The sequence below is a fragment of the Lissotriton vulgaris genome, unplaced genomic scaffold (genome assembly GCF_964263255.1).
Source record: "Lissotriton vulgaris unplaced genomic scaffold, aLisVul1.2 SCAFFOLD_1778, whole genome shotgun sequence".
NCBI classification, from domain to species: domain Eukaryota; kingdom Metazoa; phylum Chordata; class Amphibia; order Caudata; family Salamandridae; genus Lissotriton; species Lissotriton vulgaris.
The window spans coordinates 412,147-438,839 of NW_028248764.1; the positions used below are offsets into that span (position 1 = coordinate 412,147).

The window sequence follows — 26,693 nt, forward strand, 5'->3', positions numbered from 1 at the left end:
GTATTTACTGAGGCTAAATTACGTAGAATTCTTCCTTCAATAGAATCCAAAAAATTCCAGCATGCCATATCCACTATTTCTAATCCGTAGATTAGGGATGCGGGGATTTTTGCCCGGTAAACCTCGAGCAATATAGAAAAGTGCCTCCTACCTGTCGCTGTATATAAGGAGATAAGACTCTTCCCTTGAGCAAGAGCTTTCCTACTATTGTTCTCAATATGGGGTTTTTCGGATAGGTTGCTCGTGACTATCTTCCCAAGAAAGGGATAGGATTTAACTACTTCTAGTCTTTCACCCCCAACGGACCAGTAATAATTATCGTATTTAGGTTTTCTCCTTCCACAGAAGCACATTATTTTGCTTTTTGAAATATTAATTTGTAAAAAATGAGCCTCTGAGTAGGAGTACAAAGCTTTTAGACGATGATTCAAGCCCTTTGGGGTGAGATCCAGAAGTAAAATATCGTCAGCGTACATTAAGCATGCAATGGATGATCCCCCTAATACAGGTGCAATACCATTGCTAATGGATAGTATGGCTTTGGGAAGATCAGCAATGTATGAGGAGAATAACAGGGGCGCCAATAGGCAGCCCTGTTTAAGCCCATTATTTGTGGGTATTATCCTAGAAAGTCCTCTCTTAAAACTCTGCACCAGGTGTCTGTGTGAAGTGCGATAACCAATTTCAATAAGCTGGGGGGCATTCCTAACTTTATTAACTTACTCCAAAGAAAAACTCTATCCACTTTGTCAAAGGCCGTAGAGAAGTCGATAAAAGCTCCATAAATACCTCCTCTACGGACTGTGACATATTTTTCAACCAAAATTTGAAGAGCGGTAAGATTATCCAGGGTACCGTGTTGTTTTCTAAAACTGGTCTGCTCTAGTGGGAGAATTGCGAACATAGTCACCCAGTCATTTATGGAGTTCAATAAACATTTGGTGAAAACCTTGCCTATGGCATCTAGGAGTGATATTTGTCTATAATTTTGGGGTAAATCCCTAACGCCCTTTTTATAGATTGGGATTAACAGACTCCCTTTCCAAGAATATGGGACGATGCCATTGGTATAGCAAGCTTTAAAGACAGGATATAAAATTTTTCCCCATAGGGTACTATGAGTTTTCAATACTGAAATTGGTATTTCATCTGGGCCTAGTGCACCAGACGAGCGGAGAGCTTTAATTGCATCAGCAATTTCTAATTCGGAAGGAGGATCGTAAGGAAATAAGTCTTCCTGCAATTTATTAGTGTCAAACTCCTCACCATTACTGCTGTATAAGCTCTGAACGAAATCTACCCAGGTTTGCTCATTTATTGATATAGGAGAAGGTCTGGATCTTACCCCACATCCTTCCCCGATTAATGACCAAAAGGTCTTAGACTGGCCACTCTTAGCTGCTTCACGAAGTTTACACCAAAGGGCGTCTTCTTTCTCACGTTTTAATCTAACCTTCAACCTGTTTCTTCTTCTCCTCAGAAGTGAAATTCTTTGTCTACGGTCTGGAGTGGGGAAAAGATATTGGGCCCTGACCAGTTTGTTTATTTCTCTATTTAGATTACGAAGATCAAAGGGAATTTTGGGCATTATCTTAACTGAAAAAGGCTTTCGAGCTTTTAGTTTTATGGTTTGCAGGAATGACGTAAAGCAACGTAGCTCTCTGCCTTCCCATAAGGTTAAGTTATCTACCGTATGTTCTAACAAATTGGTCAGATTTTTAATAGTCCCGGGGTTCCAGTGGCATTTCCTTTTTTTAATATTGAAGTTCAAAAGATCATCCCCGATGTTCCATAGATCTCTTTGAGTAGAAGATACGTTTAATTTTACCAGTAAAACATTATGGTCACTAAGATCGGTAACTAACACTGCCAAATCCTTCAGAGAGCTAAAAAAAGTGCTATCGACTATTACATAGTCCAATATCGAACCACCATTCCCTGATTTATGTGTTAGATGGGCTGGGCTATCAGAGGGGAACCTTCCATTGACTATGATACAATCTGCCTCGATTAAACTCTCCAGGATTAATTTCCCTCTTTTATTTGTTTTTATATTCTTTGGGAATATAGCTTTAGGTATCTGGAACATTTCCTCCTTTACTTTATTTCTAAATAACTCTAAAGCTCCATTGGATATTTTACCATTTAAGTCACCCACCAAAATGATATTTGGGGGGGGGGACTGGATTCCTGTAAGTTGAGTATAAAGGAACAGATCTTTCTAATTCCGCAATTATAATTTAGGTCAGGAGGTAAATAAGCATTTATTATTATGACTGATTTATTAGAGTCATCGTTAACAAGATTTGTTAAGGTGATCGCCTGAAATAGTTTATTCGGATCTACAAAGTGGGTATAATTCCATTTAACTTTGTTTGATAGAAAGCAAGCTAACCCACCTTTCGCTCGGCCTCTTATAGAGGGGGTGGCATTACTCTCCAGCACATAGTAGTCTTTCACAGCCGGTAAAGTCCCTACCAGCCAGGTTTCCTGTAAGCAGATAATATCTGCATCTAAAGAGTTTAAAAATAGCAATTTTTCGGAACTCTGGGATAATCCAGCAACGTTCCATGATATTATTTTTAGGTTATCGCTAAAAATCTGAACTTATCCTGGATGTAAGACCGGGTTTATCCGACAGAATAGCGGGTAGCCAACTCCACTCGAAATCAGCGTCTTTTACCCTAATTTGTTTTATCGGAAGCGGGTTATTAACTGTCACCTGCCGCTTATTTTTTAATATACGTATTTTCAACTCTTCAGTCTTTACAGGAAGACTGCCTGAGGGATATGCATTTGAGCCCTGATAGGTTAACAACCTTTGGCAATTTTGGCCGTCTATTTTGACCGGTATAAAAGGATCGACATCGATTCCTCTTATTTGAAATTCTTCTACCCACTGTAGAATGTGATTTAGTACCAATTTAGAGTAAAATTTTACACGTGCTATCTTTCCATTTTTTGAATTTATTAGTGTTACAACATCTATGTCTACCGATTGTATCAGTTTTAAACTCTCTATTTCCTGAAAACAATTAACTAAAGCGGATCTATTTAAAATAAGATCTGGATCAAAGATGGGGAAAAAATCAAGAAAGAGGGTATCTACATTTTCACTAGTTTTGGGGCCTGTTTTAGGTGTGGTTTCAGATGCAACTACTTGTGAGAAAGGGATAGCCAAGGGATTGAGAATCACCCTTGGAATAGAATCTGAGGCGGGGATTAAATTTTGATCATTTATAGAAGTACGCTGGGCATCAGAATATTGCTGGTTTGTATGGCATAATAATTCTTGTTGTACTACTGTGGAGATCACCTTTGGACTTGCCACTTGTTCATGTAACAAGTTAGGATCCATATCCACAAGATTGGAATTATTCAACGGAGAATCTTTATTATTTTCAAAAATAATTTTCCGTTGCCTCTTTTTGTAAAATCTACGGTTTGGTTTTCTTTTTTTGCCTCGTTGTTTTTTTGATACTTTTATTTCGGATTTATTCTCTTCTAATGGAGAAACTTTATCCGATAGAGCTGGATGATTTAGTGTTTCTTTATTTGTTTGGGGGAAAAAAATGGGAAAAATAGGGGGTAAGGTATTACTCATTTTGCTCCATGGATGGAGATAACTTGATCTCTTGACTAATAGGAACAGCACAATTGTTTTTAATTGGAATCTCATTCCTTTGGGTGGAAGATTGAATCGGAACTATAAAGTCCGTATTTATCTTATCCAAGAGGTCAGACGTAGTAGGTAGATCAGTAGTTATTTTATCCTTTATTTCGTTATGTTATTCCTTACTTAAATTTTTTGGAGAAGTTATTATTTTTGGATTAATGATATCTTTCAATCCTGTATGATTACTCAAGAGTGCCTTTAGGATCAAGGTTACTGTATCAAATACGTTGTCTGACCCATTTACTAATTTTTCCAAGAGCATTAAAATAGATGAAATAAGTCGCTCCAGAGCATTTAAAGAATCCGAGATTACGTTATTTTCTCGTTCATTTAAATTTTGACGGTCATTATCTTGGATTCGGTTTTGGGAGGGGCTAACAAATAAGTTCATTTCAGGGGTAGAGAAGTCAGAATTTTTTGAAGGTGTGCTGCTAAAAAGATGTAACACAGGAGTGGCCATAATATCCTGTCGAATGGTGAGGTTCTGAATTAAAACTTTCTGGGACTCAAAATCAGGGAGGGTATAGTCCTCTGGAGGGATAAGCAGCGAGGTAGACGAACCAGGACACATTTTTTGATCGTTGTTTAAAAAAGAAGAAGGATTATGAACTATTGCTATTACTGGAGAACCTTGGTCTGCCGCTTTTGTTGCCGAATTTTGGGCTTCTGGAAAGAAAACTATGTCATGTTCTTGGTTCTTATGAATTAAAACATCAGAGTGAAGTGGGGTAGTAACACCTAGTAAAGTACTATCTCTTTTATTAATATGAGAATCTTGTATCTGTTCTTTGGTACTGATAATAGTATCTTCGATAAGGACCTCTTTATCCACTTTATCTTTACCCTTATCCCATAGAGAATATAGTTGGCATGTACTTTTTACTTGCAGAGCTGGCCCATTTCTATTACGCAAAGGGTTGGATTTAGTTTTAGTACAGGCTCTACCGACTACCACTCGCCCGGATCTTAATTTCTTAGTAGTCATCTTATATGAGAGGAGAGTGGACAAATGTGGATCACGTTAAAGTCCAATAAATTAACAACAATAAAAGAGATACTGGATACTACCGCAATCTGGATAAAAGGGAAACTAAAGGGATGTGGCCCAGCCCAGCCTCTATCGGTCTCTGTCGGTCACAGTCGGTCCCGCCCTTGTCCCGGGCTTCTCCCGGCGCCCTCCCGCGCACTCCCGCGTAGCGGGGCTCTTCAATTACTAATAAGCCAACTGTACTGTAGGAAGAGGAGGGAGGAGCCGGCAGGGAGAGAGCCCCAGCTGGTCCCAATTGGGGGTGGTTGCTGGCGCTCCTGGGACAGGTAGTCCTGCGCCAGCAACGTGCTCTCAGCCCTGCTGGTTACACTCCCTCGTAGAAGCTTGCAGTCCGCCTTCCTCGAAGCGGGACCCGCGCAGCGGGTACCGCGAGCAGTGGAGGTTGAAAGAATGACTTCTGTGGATCAATCAAGAGTAGCAACAGCGACCAAGTAGGAGGAATCCACAGGTAGACAGGGGCGAAGGGTTTTCAGCGCGCCTGGAGCGAGGAAGGAGCTGGCAGGGAGAGCGCCCCAGCTGGTCCCAATTGGGGGTGGTTGCTGGCGCTCCTGGGACAGGTAGTCCTGCGCCAGCAACGTGCTCGCAGCCCTGCTGGTTACACTCCCTCGTAGATGCTCGCAGTCCGCCTTCCTCGAACCGGGACCCGCGCAGCGGGTACCGCGAGCAGTGGAGGTTGAAAGAATGACTTCTGTGGATCAATCAAGAGTAGCAACAGCGACCAAGTAGGAGGAATCCACAGGTAGACAGGGGCGAAGGGTTTTCAGCGTGCCTGGAGCGAGGGAGGAGCCGGCAGGGAGAGCGCCCCAGCTGGTCCCAATTGGGGGTGGTTGCTGGCGTTCCTGGGACAGGTAGTCCTGCGCCAGCAACGTGCTCGCAGCCCTGCTGGTTACACTCCCTCGTAGATGCTTGCAGTCCGCCTTCCTCGAAGCGGGACCCGCGCAGCGGGTACCGCGAGCAGTGGAGGTTGAAAGAATGACTTCTGTGGATCAATCAAGAGTAGCAACAGCGACCAAGTAGGAGGAATCCACAGGTAGACAGGGGCGAAGGGTTTTCAGCGTGCCTGGAGCGAGGGAGGAGCCGGCAGGGAGAGCGCCCCAGCTGGTCCCAATTGGGGGTGGTTGCTGGCGTTCCTGGGACAGGTAGTCCTGCGCCAGCAACGTGCTCGCAGCCCTGCTGGTTACACTCCCTCGTAGATGCTTGCAGTCCGCCTTCCTCGAAGCGGGACCCGCGCAGCGGGTACCGCGAGCAGTGGAGGTTGAAAGAATGACTTCTGTGGATCAATCAAGAGCAGCAACAACGACCAAGTAGGAGGAATCCACAGGTAGACGGGGGCGAAGGGTTTTCAGCGTGCCTGGAGCGAGGGAGGAGCCGGCAGGGAGAGCGCCCCAGCTGGTCCCAATTGGGGGTGGTTGCTGGCGCTCCTGGGACAGGTAGTCCTGCGCCAGCAACGTGCTCGCAGCCCTGCTGGTTACACTCCCTCGTAGATGCTTGCAGTCCGCCTTCCTCGAAGCGGGACCCGCGCAGCGGGTACCGCGAGCAGTGGAGGTTGAAAGAATGACTTCTGTGGATCAATCAAGAGCAGCAACAACGACCAAGTAGGAGGAATCAACAGGTAGACAGGGGCGAAGGGTTTTCAGCGTGCCTGGAGCGAGGGAGGAGCCGGCAGGGAGAGCGCCCCAGCTGGTCCCAATTGGGGGTGGTTGCTGGCGCTCCTGGGACAGGTAGTCCTGCGCCAGCAGGACTAGCTCGCATCCCTGCTGGTTACACTCCCTCGTAGATGCTTGCAGTCCGCCTTCCTCGAAGCGGGACCCGCGCAGCGGGTACCGCGAGCACTGGAGGTTGAAAGAATGACTTCTGTGGATCAATCAAGAGTAGCAACAGCGACCAAGTAGGAGGAAAATCCAATTAAAAAGTGAACCAACTGCCCAACGGCAGTATCCCATAAAGCAAGAAGCTAAAAAACAGGTCAGGGAGATCTTAGATCAACTTGAGTACCAGGGGGTGATTGAAACATGCACCTCTCAAATGAACAATCCTTTGTTTCCTGTCTCCAAGCCAGACAATTCATATCGTCTAGTTTTGGACTACAGACATCTTAATACATGTTGCAAAACTTTTGCAGTACAAAACTTGCATAGTGCAGCCCTAATGAATAATATAGTTAGGAAAAAATACAAAACGACATTAGACATTTCTAATGGCTTCTTTTGTCAAAACATTGCACCGGAAAGCAGATATTTGACCGCTTTCTCTGCATTTGGGTCGCAGAAAAAATTCTGTCGACTCCCACAGGGGTTCAAGAACAGCCCAGGACTATTCTCAGCTAGGGTAACAGAGTTACTACAAATATATGATGATGAGGCATTATCTTACGTAGATGATATTTATCTCACAGACGACGACTTGGATACTCACTTGAAAAGAGTGAACACCATAATACTTGGGTTCGCAGCAGAGGGTTACAAATTCAACTTTAGAAAGTCCCGAATTGCCCATCTGACAGTACTGTTTTTAGGGTACGAATTATCAAGTGAAGGGAAAAGCCTAGCGGACAACTTCTTAGAGAAGTGCGCTGTACTCCAAGCTCCAAAAACGCTGAAGAATTTACAATCCATTCTAGGTTTTCTGAATTTCGGAAGAACTTACATCCTAAATTACGCAGAGAGGGTTAAACCTCTCTGCGAACTAATTAAACCTGATTTTAAACAAATCAATTGGACTCAAAAACACACAGAAATTTTGAGATCACTGCAAAAAGACATGTTAGCAAAAACAAAATTAGATGCACGTGACAACATGATCGATCTTGTAATCCGAGTCATCCCAGGAAGATGCGGATTCACGTACCTAACCGCTAATGAGGGAGAAAAGGTACCAATTTCAATTAAATCTCACTTGTACACACAAGCAGAAAAAACATTCAGTCACACAGAAAGAACTGTGAACGCAGTGCAAATCGCATTAACAAATGAAAGAGAACTAGCACACGGCAAACGGATTAATATCCTTACAGCGGAATCCGCCTTCGAAGCGCTATTCAGCCCAGTAAACCTGCCTACTGTGTCACTGGATCCGAAATGGATACAGTGTATAGATTCTCTAGGAGCGGAAGATGTGAAATACTATTTCGCCCCGCAATTTGAAGAACTGAATGATTTAGAATATGAAGAAGAATATCCTCTGCCAATCGAAATTCTGCCTCTCCCACTGTACGCCTGTATAATCTATACAGATAGCTTTGTACAGCATTTCAACGTAGAGAGAAAATCCTACGATGCAGCATGTGCGATTATTAAATGTCGTTGGCTGTGCGGTAAAATTACACCGAAAGTAACAAAAACTGAATCAGTAAAGTACTGTTCGGTTCAAAGAACTGAAATCAGATCTTTAAAGATGGCGCTCGAAAATGCAGAACGTGAATTCCCGACACTTATAGTGTGCGATTCTCATTTTTGCGTCAATTCTTACAACAATAAACTGCAGAGTTGGATCGAAAACGACTACAAAGATGACACAGGTGCCACAATAAAGCATAAAATGCTCTGGAAACAGGTAGCTCTTTTACACAAAGAACTACAAAAGACTCACGTGATTCACGCACAGAGTCTTCAACGTGATGGCGTTCACGTTGCAGGGAATTCTTTGGCTAATACAGCCACCGCGGAAGCAACTAACCCGGCTTCCGTAGCCACAAAAAAGCGTACAGATAAATACATAGACGGGGAAACCATGCTGGCAGTAAAAACGACCGTAAAAGGCGACTGTGCAGCACTACCCGTAAACTATCCACTCAATTATGCATACATAATCGATGCAAACTCCGTTCCTTTTGCTCGAATCCCTGGAGTGGGGGACAGAGTAATTCCAAACACGAACAGGAGAATATTTTTAATAGCAGACGCACATATGGGTTTGGGTCCTAGGCACAGAGGGATCAAGGAATCACTGACTGAATTGCAATCAGTATTCTGGTGGCCGGGAATGAGTGTAGAACACCAAATATATGCAAACAACTGTGAAAACTGCAATAGGGATCGCAGTAGCGAACCTTGCTACCGGCTACCAATCAGAAAGAGCGTAACGCTGCCTACACCCCACCCTGCGTCCTATTAACAGTTAAGGCGAAAAGCACTTAAAAAATGAGGCCTCCAGCGCTCGGCTGACGCTAGAACAGTTATAAAAGATTTGCGAGTCCATATCGGCATATACGCAACTACCACGTTCCATTCTGACCAGGGTCCTGCTTTCAGCTCTCGAGCCTATAAGGAGGCCATGGTCATTATGGGAATTGGGTTGCGGTATTCTTGTCCGTCATACCCCGGAAGGGAATAGTGTGGTAGAAAGAAAAAACCGGGGCATAAAGCAATCTATAACAGCGAAGGTATTAGGTTCAGGCGCTGGGTGGGTCAAACATTTAATAAGTGTCCAGACTAGTCTTAATAACATGCCAAGAAATTCTCTAAAAGGTTTCAGCCCATACGAACTATTGTTCGGAATTAGAATGCGTGTTCAGGACCTCGATAGTCAGATGTCAGTGGTACAAGAAGAAACAACGCACTTTGATGTAAAGGATCGTTTGGCTGTTTTACAGGAACTGAATGAAACAAGAAAATCCTTAAGCAACATAAAGTTAAAGCAACAGCCAAGTACTACTGACGAGGCACCACCATCAACAGCCCCAGCAAGGCCTGTCTGGATTCCAAAGATTGGGGATCTAGTCAGAGAAAAGATCGCGGTTAAGAAGGAATTTGGGCCTTCTTACAGAAAAGCAGTACCTGTCTTGGCAGTCACCGGAACAAGATCAGTTGTGCTACCGCCCCTTGCTGGTAAAAAGGAGAACAGAGTCGTGTCTATCGATCTGGTAAAACCACAAGCATGTGGCCTATAATCAACAGTAGGCCCAGTGGACTCCCAAGAAACAACAGAATACCCAAACTTGCAACAATCCAAGAGGTTCAAACTGAAAGACTCATCACATTCGATCAGCCTGCAGTGCACAATGAAGGACTATGCAATAATGCCATGGAACTCGTGCCTCTTGAAACACAGATTGAAACAGTTCGTCAAGAAACAACACCAGTCTACACTAATGTGGCATCAGAAAGTGCTACTGAGAGACAGATTGCAAGAACAATCCCATCAATTGACAGAACTGCCTCTGGTTATTTCATCAACTTCGACAACTTCTCTGAAGATCAAAACGACCCCGAAGTGATGCCAGAAACAAAAAAGTCTTTTAAAGAAAAAGCAACAGAACTCTTTCATCACCTGAAGGAAATCTACCTTATTTCCCCTTGGCTAGAGTTCTGGTTCGGTCTAGGTGTATTTTTCCTCCTGCTTTGGCTCATCATGGTACTATGTTTGGGAAAATTCATTGAAGGAAAATATATTACAATGGACACAGCAAGTCAGAACATCAACCTAGTCCTGAAACCACACAGATCATCCCACGTGAAGAAAAGAGAACTGTCAACAGTAAATGTCACAGCAATTCCATTACCTGGTGGGGTAGTATGGGAGAAAACTGACTATGAGATCTATGGTCCGGTCGAAATCCTGAAGTATCCTCATCAACTGAAGGTTTCCTTAAGTGACTTTGTAAAACCTAGTACATTCTCTGATGATTGGGACTTTAACAGTATTAATGACATGATGTCTGATTTAGTAATGTCAGCTAGATTCACAGATCATGATTATTTACAAGGTTCATCTAGTTATGAGCAATTATTCTGTTACACCCACTATGGGGATCACTACTTGCATAAATCTGCACAGCCTAGAAATGTTTTTATGTATAATCAATGGGAACATTGTTCTACACCACCTAAAAGCAGTTCTAAAGCATTTTTTGAGAAATTCAAATACTTCTCAGGGTTTAACACCAGTAATGCAGAAACGTTTTATTACAAACTGTTAGATAAAACAGGAATGAAAACAATGCTGACAAATTCTAAATTGATATACTCAGAAGCATTTTAGGATAAAATGATGACATTTGGTTTTGATTATTGGAAAAATAATATTGAAACGAAAACAATTTGGGGTACAAAAGATCGGTAGGTGCAAGGCATTGAAGCACTATTTAGAACCTGCATGATACCAGAACAAATGTTGGTTTTAAATGACACAATACACCAAACATCTTGTCTTGGCCTAGCTAAGAACAAAGACCTTAAAACACCATCTATACCAAAGCCAATACCTGAGAATGCAACCACAGATATTGAGTTAGACGTGTCACAAATTTTACATTTCAACAGAACACATCCTGATTGGAAAAAGTGGTTAATCTGGCCTACAGACACAAATAGCTGTCAAGATAGATTCCTGAATAAAACACAGGGTTTAAAAATGACCAGATTAGACTCAAGATACTCCCAGAGACAACATCCAGGGATTATAACAACATACAGTGTAGGGAAACTCTGCCTTGAATGGCTAACTTCATCCACACTGGCTGAAATTAAGCAACACTTGTCTTTACTAAAAGATGGTGCTGATTTGCGCGATTTCATTCTTGGACCACGCAAACAGCGTCAGAAGCGTTTCATAGCGACCAGCATCTATGCTGCTTACAACGAGGCTTGGAAAGTCAAACAAATTGAAACTGCTGAAAAAATACGAGAAATTGATCGTATTAATTTGGAGAAATCACTTTCTGTAGTAGACAATGGGTTAATGACTCTGTATTCCAGAATATATATTCGTTGGACAATATTGTATCATCTGCCTTTGATGTGATAGACAGAGACTTGCTAATGTTACAACATGGCCAATCTCAACTACGTTCTATTATAGAATTAGGCTGGACGCTGCAAAATCTTCGTTCAGGCTATGTGCCTTGGCGTTTAATCAACACAACGTCATTATTTTCCAGTTTTAACCTTACTGATAAACAGATCAGTTTGGCACAGAAAGGAGCAGACTATACAATCCTGAGCATCGAAAAACTCGAGAGATTACCATTGACAATGTCAGAGAGTCCTGTCATTGAATGGATAATACACGGAATTATCACTATTCCGATAACAACTTTCCGATTTAAAAAGTGCCTTGAATACATACCTGCTGGCCAGTATGAACAATTGGGTGAAGGATATGTAAAATCTGAATGGAAATTACCATACACTCATTCTTGCTATAGTGACAGCGACAAAAATGTATTTCTTAGTGGTGACAACTGTAAACATTCGCTAAGCGGTATACTTTTGTGTCAGGGTATTAATTTACACGGAGCATGTGATGGAAATTCAAACAACCTTTCATGCCACCAGCTAGTCACACCTGCAACTCAGATAGAGCCCTTCTTTATGCAACTCGCAAACGGGAGTTACATTCTTAGAACGGATCACAGATGTTGTGGGCTCGTGCCAGGGAAAAGTTATCTAGTAGAAGTAACATCCATGGTCAAATGCTGTATGCAAGCATTGATTCCGAGTGGGCCTGCAGACACAGTGACTCCCATCTGGCCTCGTCTGAATCTCTATTCTATACGAATTGATACATTAAGCAAAATGAAATCTGTACTTTTACAGACAACAGTGCCTATAACGTCATCAAAAGAGACGTATGATCTTCTAGTTGCAAGGACAGCTACTGAAGTTCATGAACTTTTATCAACAAATTGCCCCGTGCATTTCGTACAAATGCTTAGCCAACTCCTTAACATGTCTAGTGCAACAAGCATCCCAGGCATATTTAAGACAGTCTTTACGGGACTGCTAACACCCTTCCAGGCAATTTTGGGAATCGTTCCTAATTTTGTACACTTTTTGGCAGAATACCATGATTTTTGGGACTTGTAGCAGGGATTTTATTTTTAACCCTCCTGCTTCGTTATGGCAAGCCGAAACTCAGACATAGCTCCCATGGGAATGGAAGAGACAATCCTAGCAATGCGCTACCGGGACAGGATAACTAACGTCCTCGGATTGGCCAGGCTGAGAGATCTAAACATGACCTGGTTCCTTTCATTCAGACCTATATGGCAGAACTGTATCTTACCGGTACTAAGATGTATGCTTTGCGGAGATGAATGCGTGTTGGACATCTGTCTTTCACTTCCATCAGCAGTACCAATGGACGTCGATACTTTGCTCAGTCCAATAACGGCTCACACATTGTGTTGTCCCCAGCGGCTACCAATCCTGATGACGGCATTTGTGGAGACTCCTGTACTACGACTAGGTGGTAACAGTGGAGCAAGCGACAAAAGCAGCATCACCCTGGTACGGCCATCTGTGAGCATTGCTACTCCTGACTATGATGACAGCAATCATTCTCACACCTGCCAAGTTACAACGCTATCTAATTTGGTTGAACTGTCACCTGATTTTGTAGACCAATTTTTTGAGAGCCTGTCTGATACGATGTTCTCACCCGTACAGAAACAATAACTTTTAAGAAGCTTTCCGACACACAGCGTTCCCATGAACTCTGAATTCGGCCTTCAGTTTTGATCAAAAAAAACTGCAAAAAGCTTTGGAACTCTATTTCCCCGTTCAAGCATTAATTCTTTTGAATTGCACATTTTTAATATTAACCATTTTTTGGCACGGACAATTCTTTGCTTAACGTAAAAACTATTCTTAGAGAACAGAAGCTTCACACTTCTATTTCTAAACACATCTAGAGACATAACAACATTACACCAGCCTCTAGCACACATGTTCTTCTGTCAGAGATACTTCATGTGTAATTCCTTTTGCATAATCGTTCATTGATCTCATATGCAATAATTTTTTGAATGATTACTATGCTTTAAAAAACGTACAGTACCTAAATTTCATGTATTACAAGTACGCCTATTTCGAATGCATTTATGTATTTTGGGGTGGGCAATGTTACACATGCATCTAATTGCTTAGTTTTAGTAATTTTGATGGACATTAACCCGTGGAGTGGGTGTTGCGTGTTTATCTAGGTTCCCGATCGATACTGTGACCTTATGCCCCTATTCGGCTATAAATCCATTTATTCCCTATATTGGCATAACCGTTCAAGTGCGATTTTCTGAAAAGTCATCTCTGGCCTCACACGAACAGAGCCACATTCCAGCATAGTTCTCTCTGCCACTTCCTTTGCGACCAATTCGTGCAATGACAGAGCAGTAGTCACTATCTGATATTCCAAGATAACACTCCGAGTTCTTCAACAAGATAAAAACTCAGCAAACCTGGAAATCCCCGCTTGCTGTGTTTTGATTAGTAATGGAACTCTAATGAGCAACTGATAACTATCACTTCCTAGTGACATCTTTAATTGACGTCTTATGTCCAGCAAACTTGCGTCAAACCCGGCACCTGTCAGGTATAAATATTACCAACGTTGCCTTAAGCAATGCCTGTTGCCTGTTGTTGCTGATGCAAGCTGCCTGCAAGACCCCGTGTTGGTGAAGCTAGCACCCTGTCGCTGCAGCCTGCTGTCCCTTGGTGGTGAAGCTGCTGATACCATTATCGCTGCTAAAGCGCGAACGATGGTGCAGTACGCTTAGGAGTTGAACAGCCGTCCCTCTTCGAAGACATCCAGCAGATTCTAGCTGCCCGCGGACGCTGTCCCCCCTCCTTCCTCGACGCGCTGAAGAAAGCTGCTGCCTTTCTCGTGCAGAGAAATCCAGCTCCGGCGTTTCCGGTCTACCTTCGCGGGTGACTGGGATATCGAGAGTGACCCCTGAAGGAGATACCAATCCTCCATCATTCTATTCAGAGGTATGGTGTTGACTAAACCCTTAGATGAGAATTCTTGAAACAAACCTTGGCAAAACCAACTTAACTTAAAGCTACTTACTTACTCCCCTTTCACGTGTTAGGCTTAGGTCAGGCACACTGGGGTAGGCTTAGTTAGAAGCACCAGTTGAGTATGTTAGCCTAATGTATATATGACTGTATATATGTTTTATTACTTTTAAACCACTGTATGGCTAAGAAACCATATCAATGCTTTTACAGTTCTAATTCGCAATCCTTATCTTACTGTACGTACTTTTTATAGTAACAATTCTTGCAATTGTGGCAATACATTTCTCTTGTACGAGAAGAAAGACTGTTCAATAAATGTTAACCTTTATTGACAAACGCCCGTCTCTCTATTCTCTACATCTCGTGAAAGTAAACTGCACTAGACTGACTGAGTGAAATACATGTCTATTGTTTCACACGACCCTAGAGATTGACTCTTGATCTGAGGAGCAAAGTTGTCATGTTGCACGGTTGTTGGAAAGCTGAATCCCTTCTTGTCTGTGCCAAGGAAGCTGATCACTTCCTATGCAGAGAAGAAAGTTTCCAGTGACCTCTGAGCTAGTTGGTAACACAACCGAATTAAGTTTAGCATAGTCAGTGGAGGCCTGGAATATAAGCAGTTCCACGTCGATACTACTGTTTATGTTATTCCAATGCGCAGGGCCTAGTGGGAAACTAGGAACTACACTACAGGATATATATGGTGTAGTGTTTACAGGTTGTGTGACTTGCTAAATTAAGCTTGATACAACCAGTGATGTATGTAGATGGATGTCTCCCTACTTGAGGTATATAATTCGAAGAGCGCAATACTGACAATGTGAGTCTGTATTATACAATAGCAATTACGTATTTGCAGCTGTTTCTTTCTCATTATACACATACTAATAAAAGTAAAATGTTGACAGTCCTTCTGCACACCTGCCTACATTATGCGCGCTACAGATAGCGCACTGTTTACAGACTCCGTCTGGCTACAGGAGGCACATATTGCAAACACTGCTGTGTATCCGCCACAATGGGCACACTAGTTGAATGTAACAATATAAAACCTGTGGCTGCCTACATGAAACAAACAAAATGAGAGCCTAACCTAGCCTAACTCTGGTCACCTGAAAAACCTCCACTGGCTCCCCGTAAATAAAAGGATTACTTTCCGCCTCCTAACCCACGCACACAAAGCACTTTACGAACTTGGACCCGAATGCCTCAACACACGACTGTCCTTCTACACCCCCTCCCGTCAGCTACGATCCTCCAACCAAGCCCTTGCCACTGTACCTCGCATCAACAAAACCACCATGGGAGGTAGATCCTTCTCCTACCTGGCAGCTAAAACCTGGAACTCACTTCCCGCTCACCTTCGCCTTATTCAGAACCACCTAGCATTCAGAAAGCAACTTAAAACTTGGATATTCGACAAGTAATTCCCCACCCTTCCTCAAGCGCCTTGAGACCCTATGGGTATGTAGCGCGCTATATAAATCTCTTGACTTGACTTGACATGAAGCACGGCACAAATGTGGAGGATTTACACTGCCCCGGTGTGTAGCTGCACTAAGCACAAGCTTACAATAATTCAGTGTTTACACGAAGCCAGTCTGAGTGACTACACTGAGCACACTACTTTAAGATTACAGAGCATACAATCTCTGTGTGTGCCTCCCTACATGCAGCACAATACAAACCCCACAATGGCTGCAGCCGGAGACAGCAGAAAGACGCTTCTGATAGAATGTGTGTGTGTTTGCAGTGTCGTCTTGCTCCACCGAGCACCTACTAGAAACAGCAGTGTTTACAGTGTGTGAGTGCTCTGCTGAACGAAGCACCATACAAATAACGCACCGCTTACCTGGCTGCCCTAAGCACATTTAGAGCAAGTGTTTACACTTAGTGTTGCTGCCCACACGAAGCACAACATAGTACAATGCTCACAACATGAGGCTAACGACACCACGGCACACACAAATACAAATAGCATCGGACCTACAGAGTGTGCTTTGTCATTCACTTTGTTTTTTAGGTTTCGCCTGGTCGAAAGCTGCAGCGCAGCTTTTCGGCGCAGGCAAAATCTAATGAGAACAGTATGTGGCTTGGTCACCGCCTCTCTGTTCCATTAGCTAGCTCCATAAATGGAGGCTAGCTATTGGAATAGAGATCTGTCCTTCATAGCCGGAGCAGATTCGTGGGCGTTCCAGCGATTTTTAGGCTTTTCGCAACGTCATGAAGACTTGTCCACTTTGGGCGTGTACTTATTTTATTTTTTTTTACATGGCTTTTCATCATTTGTTCGATCGTCTTGGTCCCGCATGGTTGTATCCCGCTGTCCGTCCCCGTCCCGCTGTCCGTGTCTTTGTTCGCCCCCCCCCCCCTCGTGACTCCCGCTGTCCGTGTGCCCATCCCGCTGTCACACGGGGCACCTCTAGTTCCCCTTTCGGCTGCTTTGATGTTCTCGTCTCAGTGAGCCGCGATTTTAGGGCTGCGCCAACCCGCCCACCTCTCCCTCTCCCCTCTTCCTTACGCCCCTCGAAGGATTACAAATTATTTGGCTTTTAATGTGTTGCGATTGCGAAGCGCCTTTCTGCCTCCGGTAAATATATTGCAGTTGCAGCAGTAAAGGCTGTGCGTTCTACATGGGTGTCCTTTATGAGCACGGAGACCACCTTACGGAATGACCCACACTTGCAATTTACAACGTGGTTGTTATGCAGAGCCTTTCTCGTTTGTCAAAGCAGCTTTAATAATGTTTTAAGATGTGCAGAAGTGACCAATCCCGATTCTTGTCACCGGTCATTGTAAAACGTCATCAGAGGCACAAAAAAATGTTCTAAAAACTTAACAGCTTATTACATGGTGATTAAAATTAAAACTCGTGATACACTTGTTTAGTTAGCTTACAGTGCTTTCCTCGGCGAATTCCATGCATTGCGTTTCTGCTGGCTGTGCTAGTAAACTCTGCAAAGATTGGCCTGCTGTACACGGTTTGTGAAAACTCGAATGTTTCTTCTAGGAGACCGGATGTTTGCTTTGGCTGGAAGGAGCCTGTTTGTTTTAATATGTTGTACTTTTTTCTTTGTTTTATAAAACTATTTTTTCAAGAAAACCGATCATGACAACATCGTGCGTATTGCGTTTTAATGCCTTACATCAGCACTCTGTTGGCATATTACTTCCTTTTACTGTTCAGTGTCCAGCATGCACTGTGCTGGCTACAGTTGCAGTGCATGTGAGCGGGTGCACGTGCAACACTCGCGTGCTTCCCCCCCTCCCCCCCCGTGATCACTTTCCCTTCTGGCATTCCCCCCTCCCTTTTCTCCCAGTCCTTCTTGTCACCTCGGCATGCACTCACCCCTTCTTTCTCCCCTTTCGGCACTTTGATGTCCTTTATAAGCACACGCATACTCACACATGCAGGCTCTCTGCTCTCTTTCTCTCTCCCCCTCTCTCACACACATGCACCCACATTCTTTCTCACACACACAGAGACACACACACATGCACATTCTCTCACTCACACACACACACACACACACACACACACACACACACACATTCACTCTCTCTCTCTCTCACACACCCACGCTCACACATGCGCGCTCTTGCTCTCACACACATGTACACACACATCCACGCTCTCTTCCTCTCACACATACACACGCCCACGCTCTTTCTCTCTCTTTCCCCCCCCCTCTCTCTCGCACACAAACACAGGCACTCATGTATTCTCTCTCTTTCTTGGGTGTGTAGTGCCAAAGCACCATTGGTTCCTGCTACGCAGGCAAGTCCTTCATTTGTGCTTTTATTATGATACAAGGACCCCTTGCTCCCTGTCAGGCCTCCAGCACTGGTGGCGTGGTGGGGGTAGTGCGTGGTGTGCAGTGCAGAAGCACCCTTGACTCCTGCTGTTTACAGTAAGGCCTTCACTAGTGCTTTTAGCTTGACTGTGGTATGATACAAGGACCCCTTTGCTCCCTTTCAGGCCTCCAGCACTGGTAGCGTGGTGTTGGCAGTGTGCAGTGCCGAAGCACTTTTGACTTCTGTTATGCATGGTAAGGCATTTATTGGTGCTCACTGCTTTCAATAGGGCCATGGCTTGACAGCAGGCAGGCCTTGCTCCCTGTCAAGTCTCCAGCAGTGGTGGTGCATCATCCATTCCAGCTGCTCAAGGCTGGGGCCCTGTTAATGATTCTCCTGCAGCTGCGGAGTCAGCAGTGGTTGTGAACGGCTAGGGTGGTGTGTGTGTGCGTTCCCTCACACCTTTTCCTGCTCTGCTCCATGCTTGTCCCTCGATGTGTATATTACAGAGGTACGAAAAACACAGCATTTGAAATACCTAAAACACAAAAAGATTGCATGAGAACTGGTGCCGCGGAGCGCCTTCCCTCTCATTGACTCAATATACCCGCTCTCACTAAAACTCTCTCTCTCTTTCACGCACACAAGCTCTCTCTCTCTCTCACATACACACGCATGCACGCACACATGCATGTGTGTGTGGCTCTGGCTGTGTGTGTGTGTGTGTGTGTGTGTGTGTGTGTGGTAGTAATTGCTGTCTGCTGAGCTCGTCCGTAGGGTACAATAGGTCTCACATTTGCGAGAGAATGGCAATGTAAATGACAATGCCATTTATTTATCTGTTTTCAAAACCAACACATAAATACAACATTTGTCATTTACAATGCCAATAGCTCTAAATTTTCCAAAGGCGAAACCATTGCATTGTAAATGCTTTTTACAAGAATGGTGCAGGCATAGTACGTTCTGTGTAGGGTTTTCTGTTGGACCAATCGGAAACGGGAACGTATAGCAACTTCTTTTGGGGACACAGTCTCCTTCAACCATTCCTCATCATCTACGTGTCCCAGGTCATCCCCCCCCCACCCCCCCATCTCCCTCTGAGTTTCGGTAAATTCTCCGGGGAATTATTTAAATATTTACTGTTCTGTTAGGGAGATTGCCCTCTTTGACATGTAATCATAGAGTAGTTTGTCTTCTAATGGGGATGATTCAGGCAGGTCCTCTACTTGGGGAATTGCTTGTTTCAGTGCATGATTTATTTGGTGGTAACAGAATATTTCTGTGGGTGCTAACTTGTGCTGTAAAACAAACAATAAAAGGTTTTACCCCTTCACTAGTCCATAGGTCGCCCACCTGCAAGAGACCTATGAGGTCCCATTTATCTAAACTCCGGTATCTCGCCAGTAGGCCTAGATGTTTTGAGTCCCATAGAGGAGTCGCCCGTGTAATTATGTCACGCCACCCTAATGCAATGTCTTGTTCCAGAGTTTGATTGTTATTGAGGAGGGGGTATGAGGTGGCATGTTGCGTCTTCCCCCATATACCGCCCTTTGATGCCCTACTGTTGCCATATTATATCGGTCGATTCTGTAAGCTGGGTCCTCTGGTGGCCAATGCACCCAATGATTGACTACCGCTAGTTGTGCGGCCCAGTAATAATATTGCAAGGCCGGAAGGGCAACACGACTCCATTCCAGCTCTTTGTAAGTTTATGTAAAGCTGTACTTGTAGCTTTCCCATGCCACAACAGTGTTCTAACAGTTGCTTCTATATCTTGAAAATATGTTGGGGGACTTGGTGTGGAGTGTTTTGCAGTATGTTTGAGAATCCGGGTAGAGCCATCATTTTATAAAGAGCAGCTTGTTTCAACAATGTGAGGGGTAGGGTTCTCCAGATTGTGGTCATAAAAGATCGTCGGTCCTTAGTAATGTATAGGCCTAGGTACTGAAATCCCTCCATCACCGACTTGGCCACGCAGGACCTTGGAACCTGGGCAGTATCACCACTAAGGAAGAATATTACTGATTTGTCCCAATTGGTAGTATAGGAGTATGTTTGGAATAGGGCCAAAATATGGGAGATCCTATGTTGCTAGACATAAGGGTTGGCCATATATAAAAGGATATAGCCTGCATAAAGGGAGATTCGGTCCTCCCTGGTTTCCAACCACTTGCCCTCTAATTAGAGGGTCGCCCCTGATCCACACCACCAAGGACTGCAAGGCCAAAGCAAATATAAGTGGGGAAAGGTGGCAGCCTTGCCTTGTGCCTCTTTGTAAGGTGAATACTGCTGATCTACCTCCATTTACCAACACCTGTGCTATAGGATCTGTATAGATGAGGCAAATCCAAGCGGATTATTTGTGACGGAAACCTTGTTTCTATAAGACTGCAAATAACATGGGACATTCCAGCACCATTTTGACGTCCAGTAAAACTACCAGGGCGTTCTCCAGGTTAGTATGTGTCGTCCCCAGTATTACATTAAGGTGTCTCAGTTTTAATTCGGTATTTCTACCTGGCATGAATCCTGACCGAACAGGATGTGTTAATGAGCTCAAGGTCAGGGTTGAGGGTCAGAGTTGCCAGCAATTTTGTTAAGAGCTTTACTTCGGCATTTAGCAGGGAGATTGGCCTGTAAGATGAACAGCGGTCCAGTGATTTCCCGGCCGTTTGGATCACAATGATACTAGCTAATCTTTGATCATCTGGTAGTATCCAGGCTTTCATGCAACATTTTGACCAAATGGGTGTCAATCTTAGATGCTATCAACTTATATAATTCAATTGGGAGGCCTTTGGGGCCTGAGTTCAAGGATTTGATGGCCTTCGTCACTTCGTCCTCGGTAAGGTCTGACTGAAAGAAGGCCTTATTGAGGGTGGACAATAGTTCGCCAGGATGTCTGTGGTGTGTATAATTCCGCATAGTATGCAGCAAACGCGTTCGCAATGCCCTGCCTGTTTCGCGTAGGAGCTCACTTTTTTTGATAATTTCCAGCATCCGCCTAGACGCTACTTTCTATTTGTCTAACCAGGCTAGTAGCTTTCCTGCTTTATCTCCCACGTCGTATACGTTTTGCTGCCCCCTCGAGTGTCTTTGTGTTCATTCTTTTTGATCCTTAATTTATATCTGACTTCTGAGAATCTGTAGCTATCAGGTCGGATTCAAGGCAGTGAAGTTCCCTCTCAAGGTCCTCCAACCGCGCCAGCTTTTCTTTTTTGTGACCTGCAATTGAGACAATACCCTGACCACTTAGCACTGTCTTGAAGTCCTCCCCGAGGACCTGGGTCAAGTCCACAAAACCCTCGTTCTTTTGTAAATCAGTGCCAATTTGCAGTATCTTCAGGAACCAATCGGGACCATGCGGCCCATCGGGTCAAGCCTCACACTAATAGACCGCAGAAATAGGGGAGTGATCCGAGAGACCCCGGGGGAGGAGACACACATCCCCAAACTATTGAGAGAATTGTCTCAGTCCAAATATTTAGTCTATGCCCGAGAGACACCGTGTGCCCCAGAGTGGAAAGGAAATTAGTTAGCGCTTAGATCTTTTGTTCCCTAAATATCCACAACGCTGAGTGCCTCTCAATAGTCTGTTAATAATTCCCCCAAGGGATCACGGCCCGTGACGGCCATCTATCACGTTCCCTATTAATTGCTGCATTAGTCACCTCCAATGATCAATTGCCCTGTGGCAGCTTAACAATGAGTGAGCCCAAATCTGTAAGAGCAGTTGCATGTGGTCTCTTGGGGATGTATAGTGAAATTATGTTAGACGCCCTGCCAGTATTCAGAGATCGCCATGAAGCGTCCCTGTGGGTCATGTGAGTTGCACTGAACTGTAAAACGGAATGTGTTCCGGAGAAGGATACCCACTCCCCTTGACCCTCTAGCAAAGCCTGAGTGTGCGACTAATTTGTATCCCCATTTACTCAACGCACAATATGATGTGGAGACACGACGAATCTTGGAAACACCACATCCATCAGGAATTAACGGAAGACCCCACAGGATGTCTCATGCGAGGACATCGGCTGGTGGTCCCTTCCTCTCTGACTGCCCGAGTGATACAACTGGCCCACTACCTCCCCAGTGCTGCGCACGACCATTGGACGTCCATTCAGCACTAGTTCCAATGGACAGCGCAGCACTGGGGAGGGATGTTTACTAGCAGCTATGAGGTTAACCTGAGTCTTGTTGTTTTGAACTTTTGTTTTGGGGAGGAATGTTATGTTTTACCCGTGAGGTAACGGATGCGACCAGCAGGGTGCCCCGATGTGGAGTCCGAGGGAGGGGTGCCTGGGGTCGCACCCCCGCTAAGACCTGGCCAGATATATGGTCTTGGTCATGTGATGCATGTTTAATAAAGCAGTTACTGCGACGTGACGTCAGTGGATGCACGCACGCGGTAGCCGAAAGAACCACATACCCTGGCTCTGTGTATTTATTGGCAGGCCTGAGGCGATCTTCCACCCTGCTGAGTCCCCACACATACCGGGGGCCTCACCTGCAGACACAACAGTGCCCTCCAGCGTGGTTTGTGCTTCCTCATCTGGGCTTTGTTCTTCCTGCTTCTCTCTCATCCAGACCCCACCTCAACTGCTAGATAGTTGGCAGTGGTGGCAGGTGTAGTAGTTTTCCTGTTGTAGGTGCTTTGTGCGGGCGGTAGTCATAGGGCAGCTCGCAAAAGTTGACCCAACTAAGAGAAGGTGACACCAGTGTGGCTTGTGGCGTGGAGCCAGCAGAGAGGATTGAGTAGCTTGGGGTGCTGCGTTTCTCCCTGCCCAACCTGTTGCCATCTTTTCGACCGCTTCCGAGTGTGCAATTTTTGCACAGGATTGCTGTGCACGAGAATTCCATTGCCAATGCACAGGAGCATCGCTGAATTCCAAAATGCATTGGCAATCCTGTTTCGTTTCCTGTTGACAAATGTGGGGTGCCCCTCTGAAGCACTGAGCCCCCAGACTAGGGAGGTCACCCGTTGAGTTGCAGCGCCAGTACAGGCCTACCGCTTTGCTTCGGTGGACAGAGCAGAAGCAAAGGGTTTTGGCGAGTCTATTGAGGGTGAGCCTGGGAGATGGTTGGGTCATGTCCGGCAGGTGCCCGCGTCCAGTGCTGTGAGTCGCAATGAGTCAAGGAGGGGGCGCAGGCATAGATGCCATGGATTTAGAAGAAGAAAGTGGGTGATTTTAGAAAAATAATCGGGAGAATGTATTCCCCAATTGGCTTCTGTTAAGCACAGGCAAATGCAGACGGAGACAGCCAAAATAAAGCAATTCTTTGCTTAAAAAATCAGGATTCTCCTGCCTGAATTCGGTGTATAGACATGCATTACGTAGGTGACATCTGGGTTGCTGCGGTCTTTACTAGGTTTATACTACACACTATCAGCTTGAACAGATAACTGAAGAAATGTAGTTTATAATACTGACATGAGTCCAGACTCCATAAAGTGCATGTTTAGAGCACTTCAATTTTCTCTGTGCTGGAGCTCAATCTACAGCCTTGGTGGGCCTGGTTAAAGCAGTTGAAGGCCTGAAATGGCGATATTTGAACTTCAGTCAAACGGCTCATCTCAATTCAAACTAGAGAGAAAAACAGCCATCATAGCTCACAGTTTAAAAGTAAAAGGTATGTATTACCCAAGCATCATCACAAACGTGATAGCAACTATAGATTTCTGGACATGTTCCAAGCAACAGTAGGCCTTAAGTTACCACACTTCTAAACATGCTGGCAATCCTTGTCACAGGGAGTGACATAAAATAATTAAAATTGAACAGTTATAATAAGGACAAGGAGAGAGACAGAAGTCTAATTTAAAGCCTGTCCTTGCTCACTATTATGTGACAAAGTTAGCACACTTCACGAGGTCCTCTGCTTCCTAATAACAGGGATAAACAAGCATTTGCAATGCAATAGGTCTCGCATTAGGAAAGTTTGAGCTATTGGTTTTGTAAACGACAATTTTTTTATTTATGTGCTGTTTTTGAAAATAGCTAAATTAATAGCTTTGTCACTTACAATGCCAATAGTTATAACTTTCGCAAATGTGACACCTATAGCATTTGTAATGCAACATGTTTTGTATTTGACTTAGATGTATTGATATTACAAATAACAATGGCTTTTAATTTTTTTGAATAATTAATACTTAAATAAAAGTGATTGTAATTTATAATGGCAATAGCTTAAACTTTTGTAAATAACTTTTGTGAAGATTATGTTCAGTGTATTTTATTGTGACGAAAATCCAAGAACAGAAGTGAAATATTAACATCTTTTTGTGACATTTGTAATAAAGCTTGGAACATTGACAGAACATATTTGAACCAGTGATGCTGTGGTGGTGTTGAGTGATACTGTGGTTGCGCTGAATGGTGCTGTGGTGGTGCTGTGGTAGTGCTGAGTGATGTTACTGGGGGTGAATGTTTGACAAGGTTCAGCATTTTATTCATCATCTTGTTGTGTTGTTATGTTTGATGTACTATGCCAAATTATGCTATGGAATAGAAAGTTATCTTAGAGGTGCAAAATGCTCTGGTATCGCAAGTATATGTTACAGAATGAGGTGTTATGCTGTATGAAACTGGATCTGCCACCAAGGCAGTGAGATGCGATCCATGTACATTTTAATGAAATTCATTTAATATATAGACAAAGTAGGAGAAAAAAAACATAAAGCAGGGCTGGCACACGTCGGAGTCAATGTTGAAGGATTGTTAGACGCCTGCCGATATTTGGATAAATCGCTCTGCAGTGCAGTGACAATTGGCAAGGAAAAGGTAGTCCAAACTGCCCGCTAACATGTTGACTAATAGTGGTCCAATTATTATTAGAAGATGTATTACAAAGTTAATGTATCTGCTGCAGAATTTTGAACACAACTTGCAGATCGCAAGCATCACGTGGGTAAAACTCAGAAAGACGTGTTTTACTAAAGATGATACAATCAGTTAGACAACAGCCACACCGATGAATACAGTACTTCAAAACCGCAAACCAGAGGCAGCCAAAGATATATGTAAAAGACTTGCTAACAACCCACAGCAATTATGTGGTTATCTCTCCAATATACAATGTACACCATAAAACATATTTCTTCCCACTTCGCAATGCAAACATAGTTGCCAGAGGCATCATTGCATATATGACATATTCAAACAGTCATGGCTGACTGCCAACAGCCCACTGTATTTTGGGTCTTGGAGGCCCATATTAGCATGCACAATAAAAAAAAACATAAGCCACAGAATGGAAAGTGTCTTTAACACTGACAATAAGGAATCCACACGTTTAGAATGCAAAGGTCTAATGGCAAGAGCCAAGCCTAGTGGAGGTGCCACGCAATCAATGGTCCATAGGAACGGTATACACCGGTTACAACGCATTTGTTACAACGCACTACCATTACAACGCGACTTTTACAACGCATACCATTACAACGCATTGCGCTGGGGGGCGCTCTAGGATAGGGAATAAGTATAATTTACTATCCAACACCTTCCCTAGGGTCCACGGGGACTGGAGTTAGAATAGTAAATTATACTTACCACTATCCAGCACCTCAAAGCGCTATGCGTTGTAATGGTATGCGTTGTAATGGTCGCGTTGTAATAGTAGGTAGTTGTAACGGTATGCGTTGTAACATGATACATCCCATAGGAACGGTTGGGGACAAAGTGCAAAGCGCCTACCTGAAAATGATGCGCCTTGTGGATCATCGCACATTACTCCTCGGAGCGGCTGGGTTTACGCAGCAGAGGGTGCAGCTCGACGCAGGCCAGCAGCTTCAGCGGCCGCCTCAGGCCACCTGACTTGCCTTGACCCCCCCCCCCCCCCAGGAGGGTGGCCAGCAGTGCGGGGCCCCGTCCAATGTCCAGCGCCTGCCGCCCCCCTCGGCACGGCTCCTCCTGCTGCCTTTGGCTGGACTCCTGGCATGGCATCCCGCAAAGTAAAAATAACGGAAGTTCCGGAGCGTCACGTCGTGGGGCGGGACTTCTGCTTTTTGCGGGAAGCCCTGCCCACGGAGAGCAGCAGCAACGCGGGGCTCCCAAACATGAGGGAAGCCCCGCGTATGGTGAAGCGGCAGAGAAAACACCAGGGGAGTGCGGAGCCTGTAGAGCGTAGCGAGGCGACGTGACAAAAGAGCATGGTGAGTGGAGGGGGGATATGTGTGTGTGTGTGTGTTTCTGTGTGCGTGTGTGTGCTTGTGAGCCCGTGAGTGGTGGGGGGGGTGCATGTGTGGCTGTGTGTGCGCGTAAGCCCGTGGGGGGGTGCATGTGTGTGTGTGCGTGTGTGCGCGTGTGCGCGCTTGTATGTGCCTGCGTGTGTGTGTGCCTGCCTGCCTGCCTGTGTGTGTGTGTGTGTGTTTGCACACTTCAGGGAATCTGAGGCAGGAGATGTGCACGGCGCCAGCCTAGACGTGCGCGTC

The 26,693-nt window shown here is 44.5% G+C and overlaps 1 protein-coding gene across 1 annotated transcript in view; it reads right to left on the minus strand.

The window, feature by feature from the left end:
• Positions 1 to 22,842, minus strand: part of LOC147663837 (uncharacterized) — a 49,823-nt gene extending 26,981 nt beyond the window's left edge. The window contains exon 1 of the mRNA XM_086950167.1: positions 22,767 to 22,842. Coding sequence (XP_086806293.1) covers positions 22,767 to 22,842 — 76 coding nt within the window. The remainder of the gene's footprint in view (positions 1 to 22,766) is intronic.
• Positions 22,843 to 26,693: the final 3,851 nt, after the last annotated feature.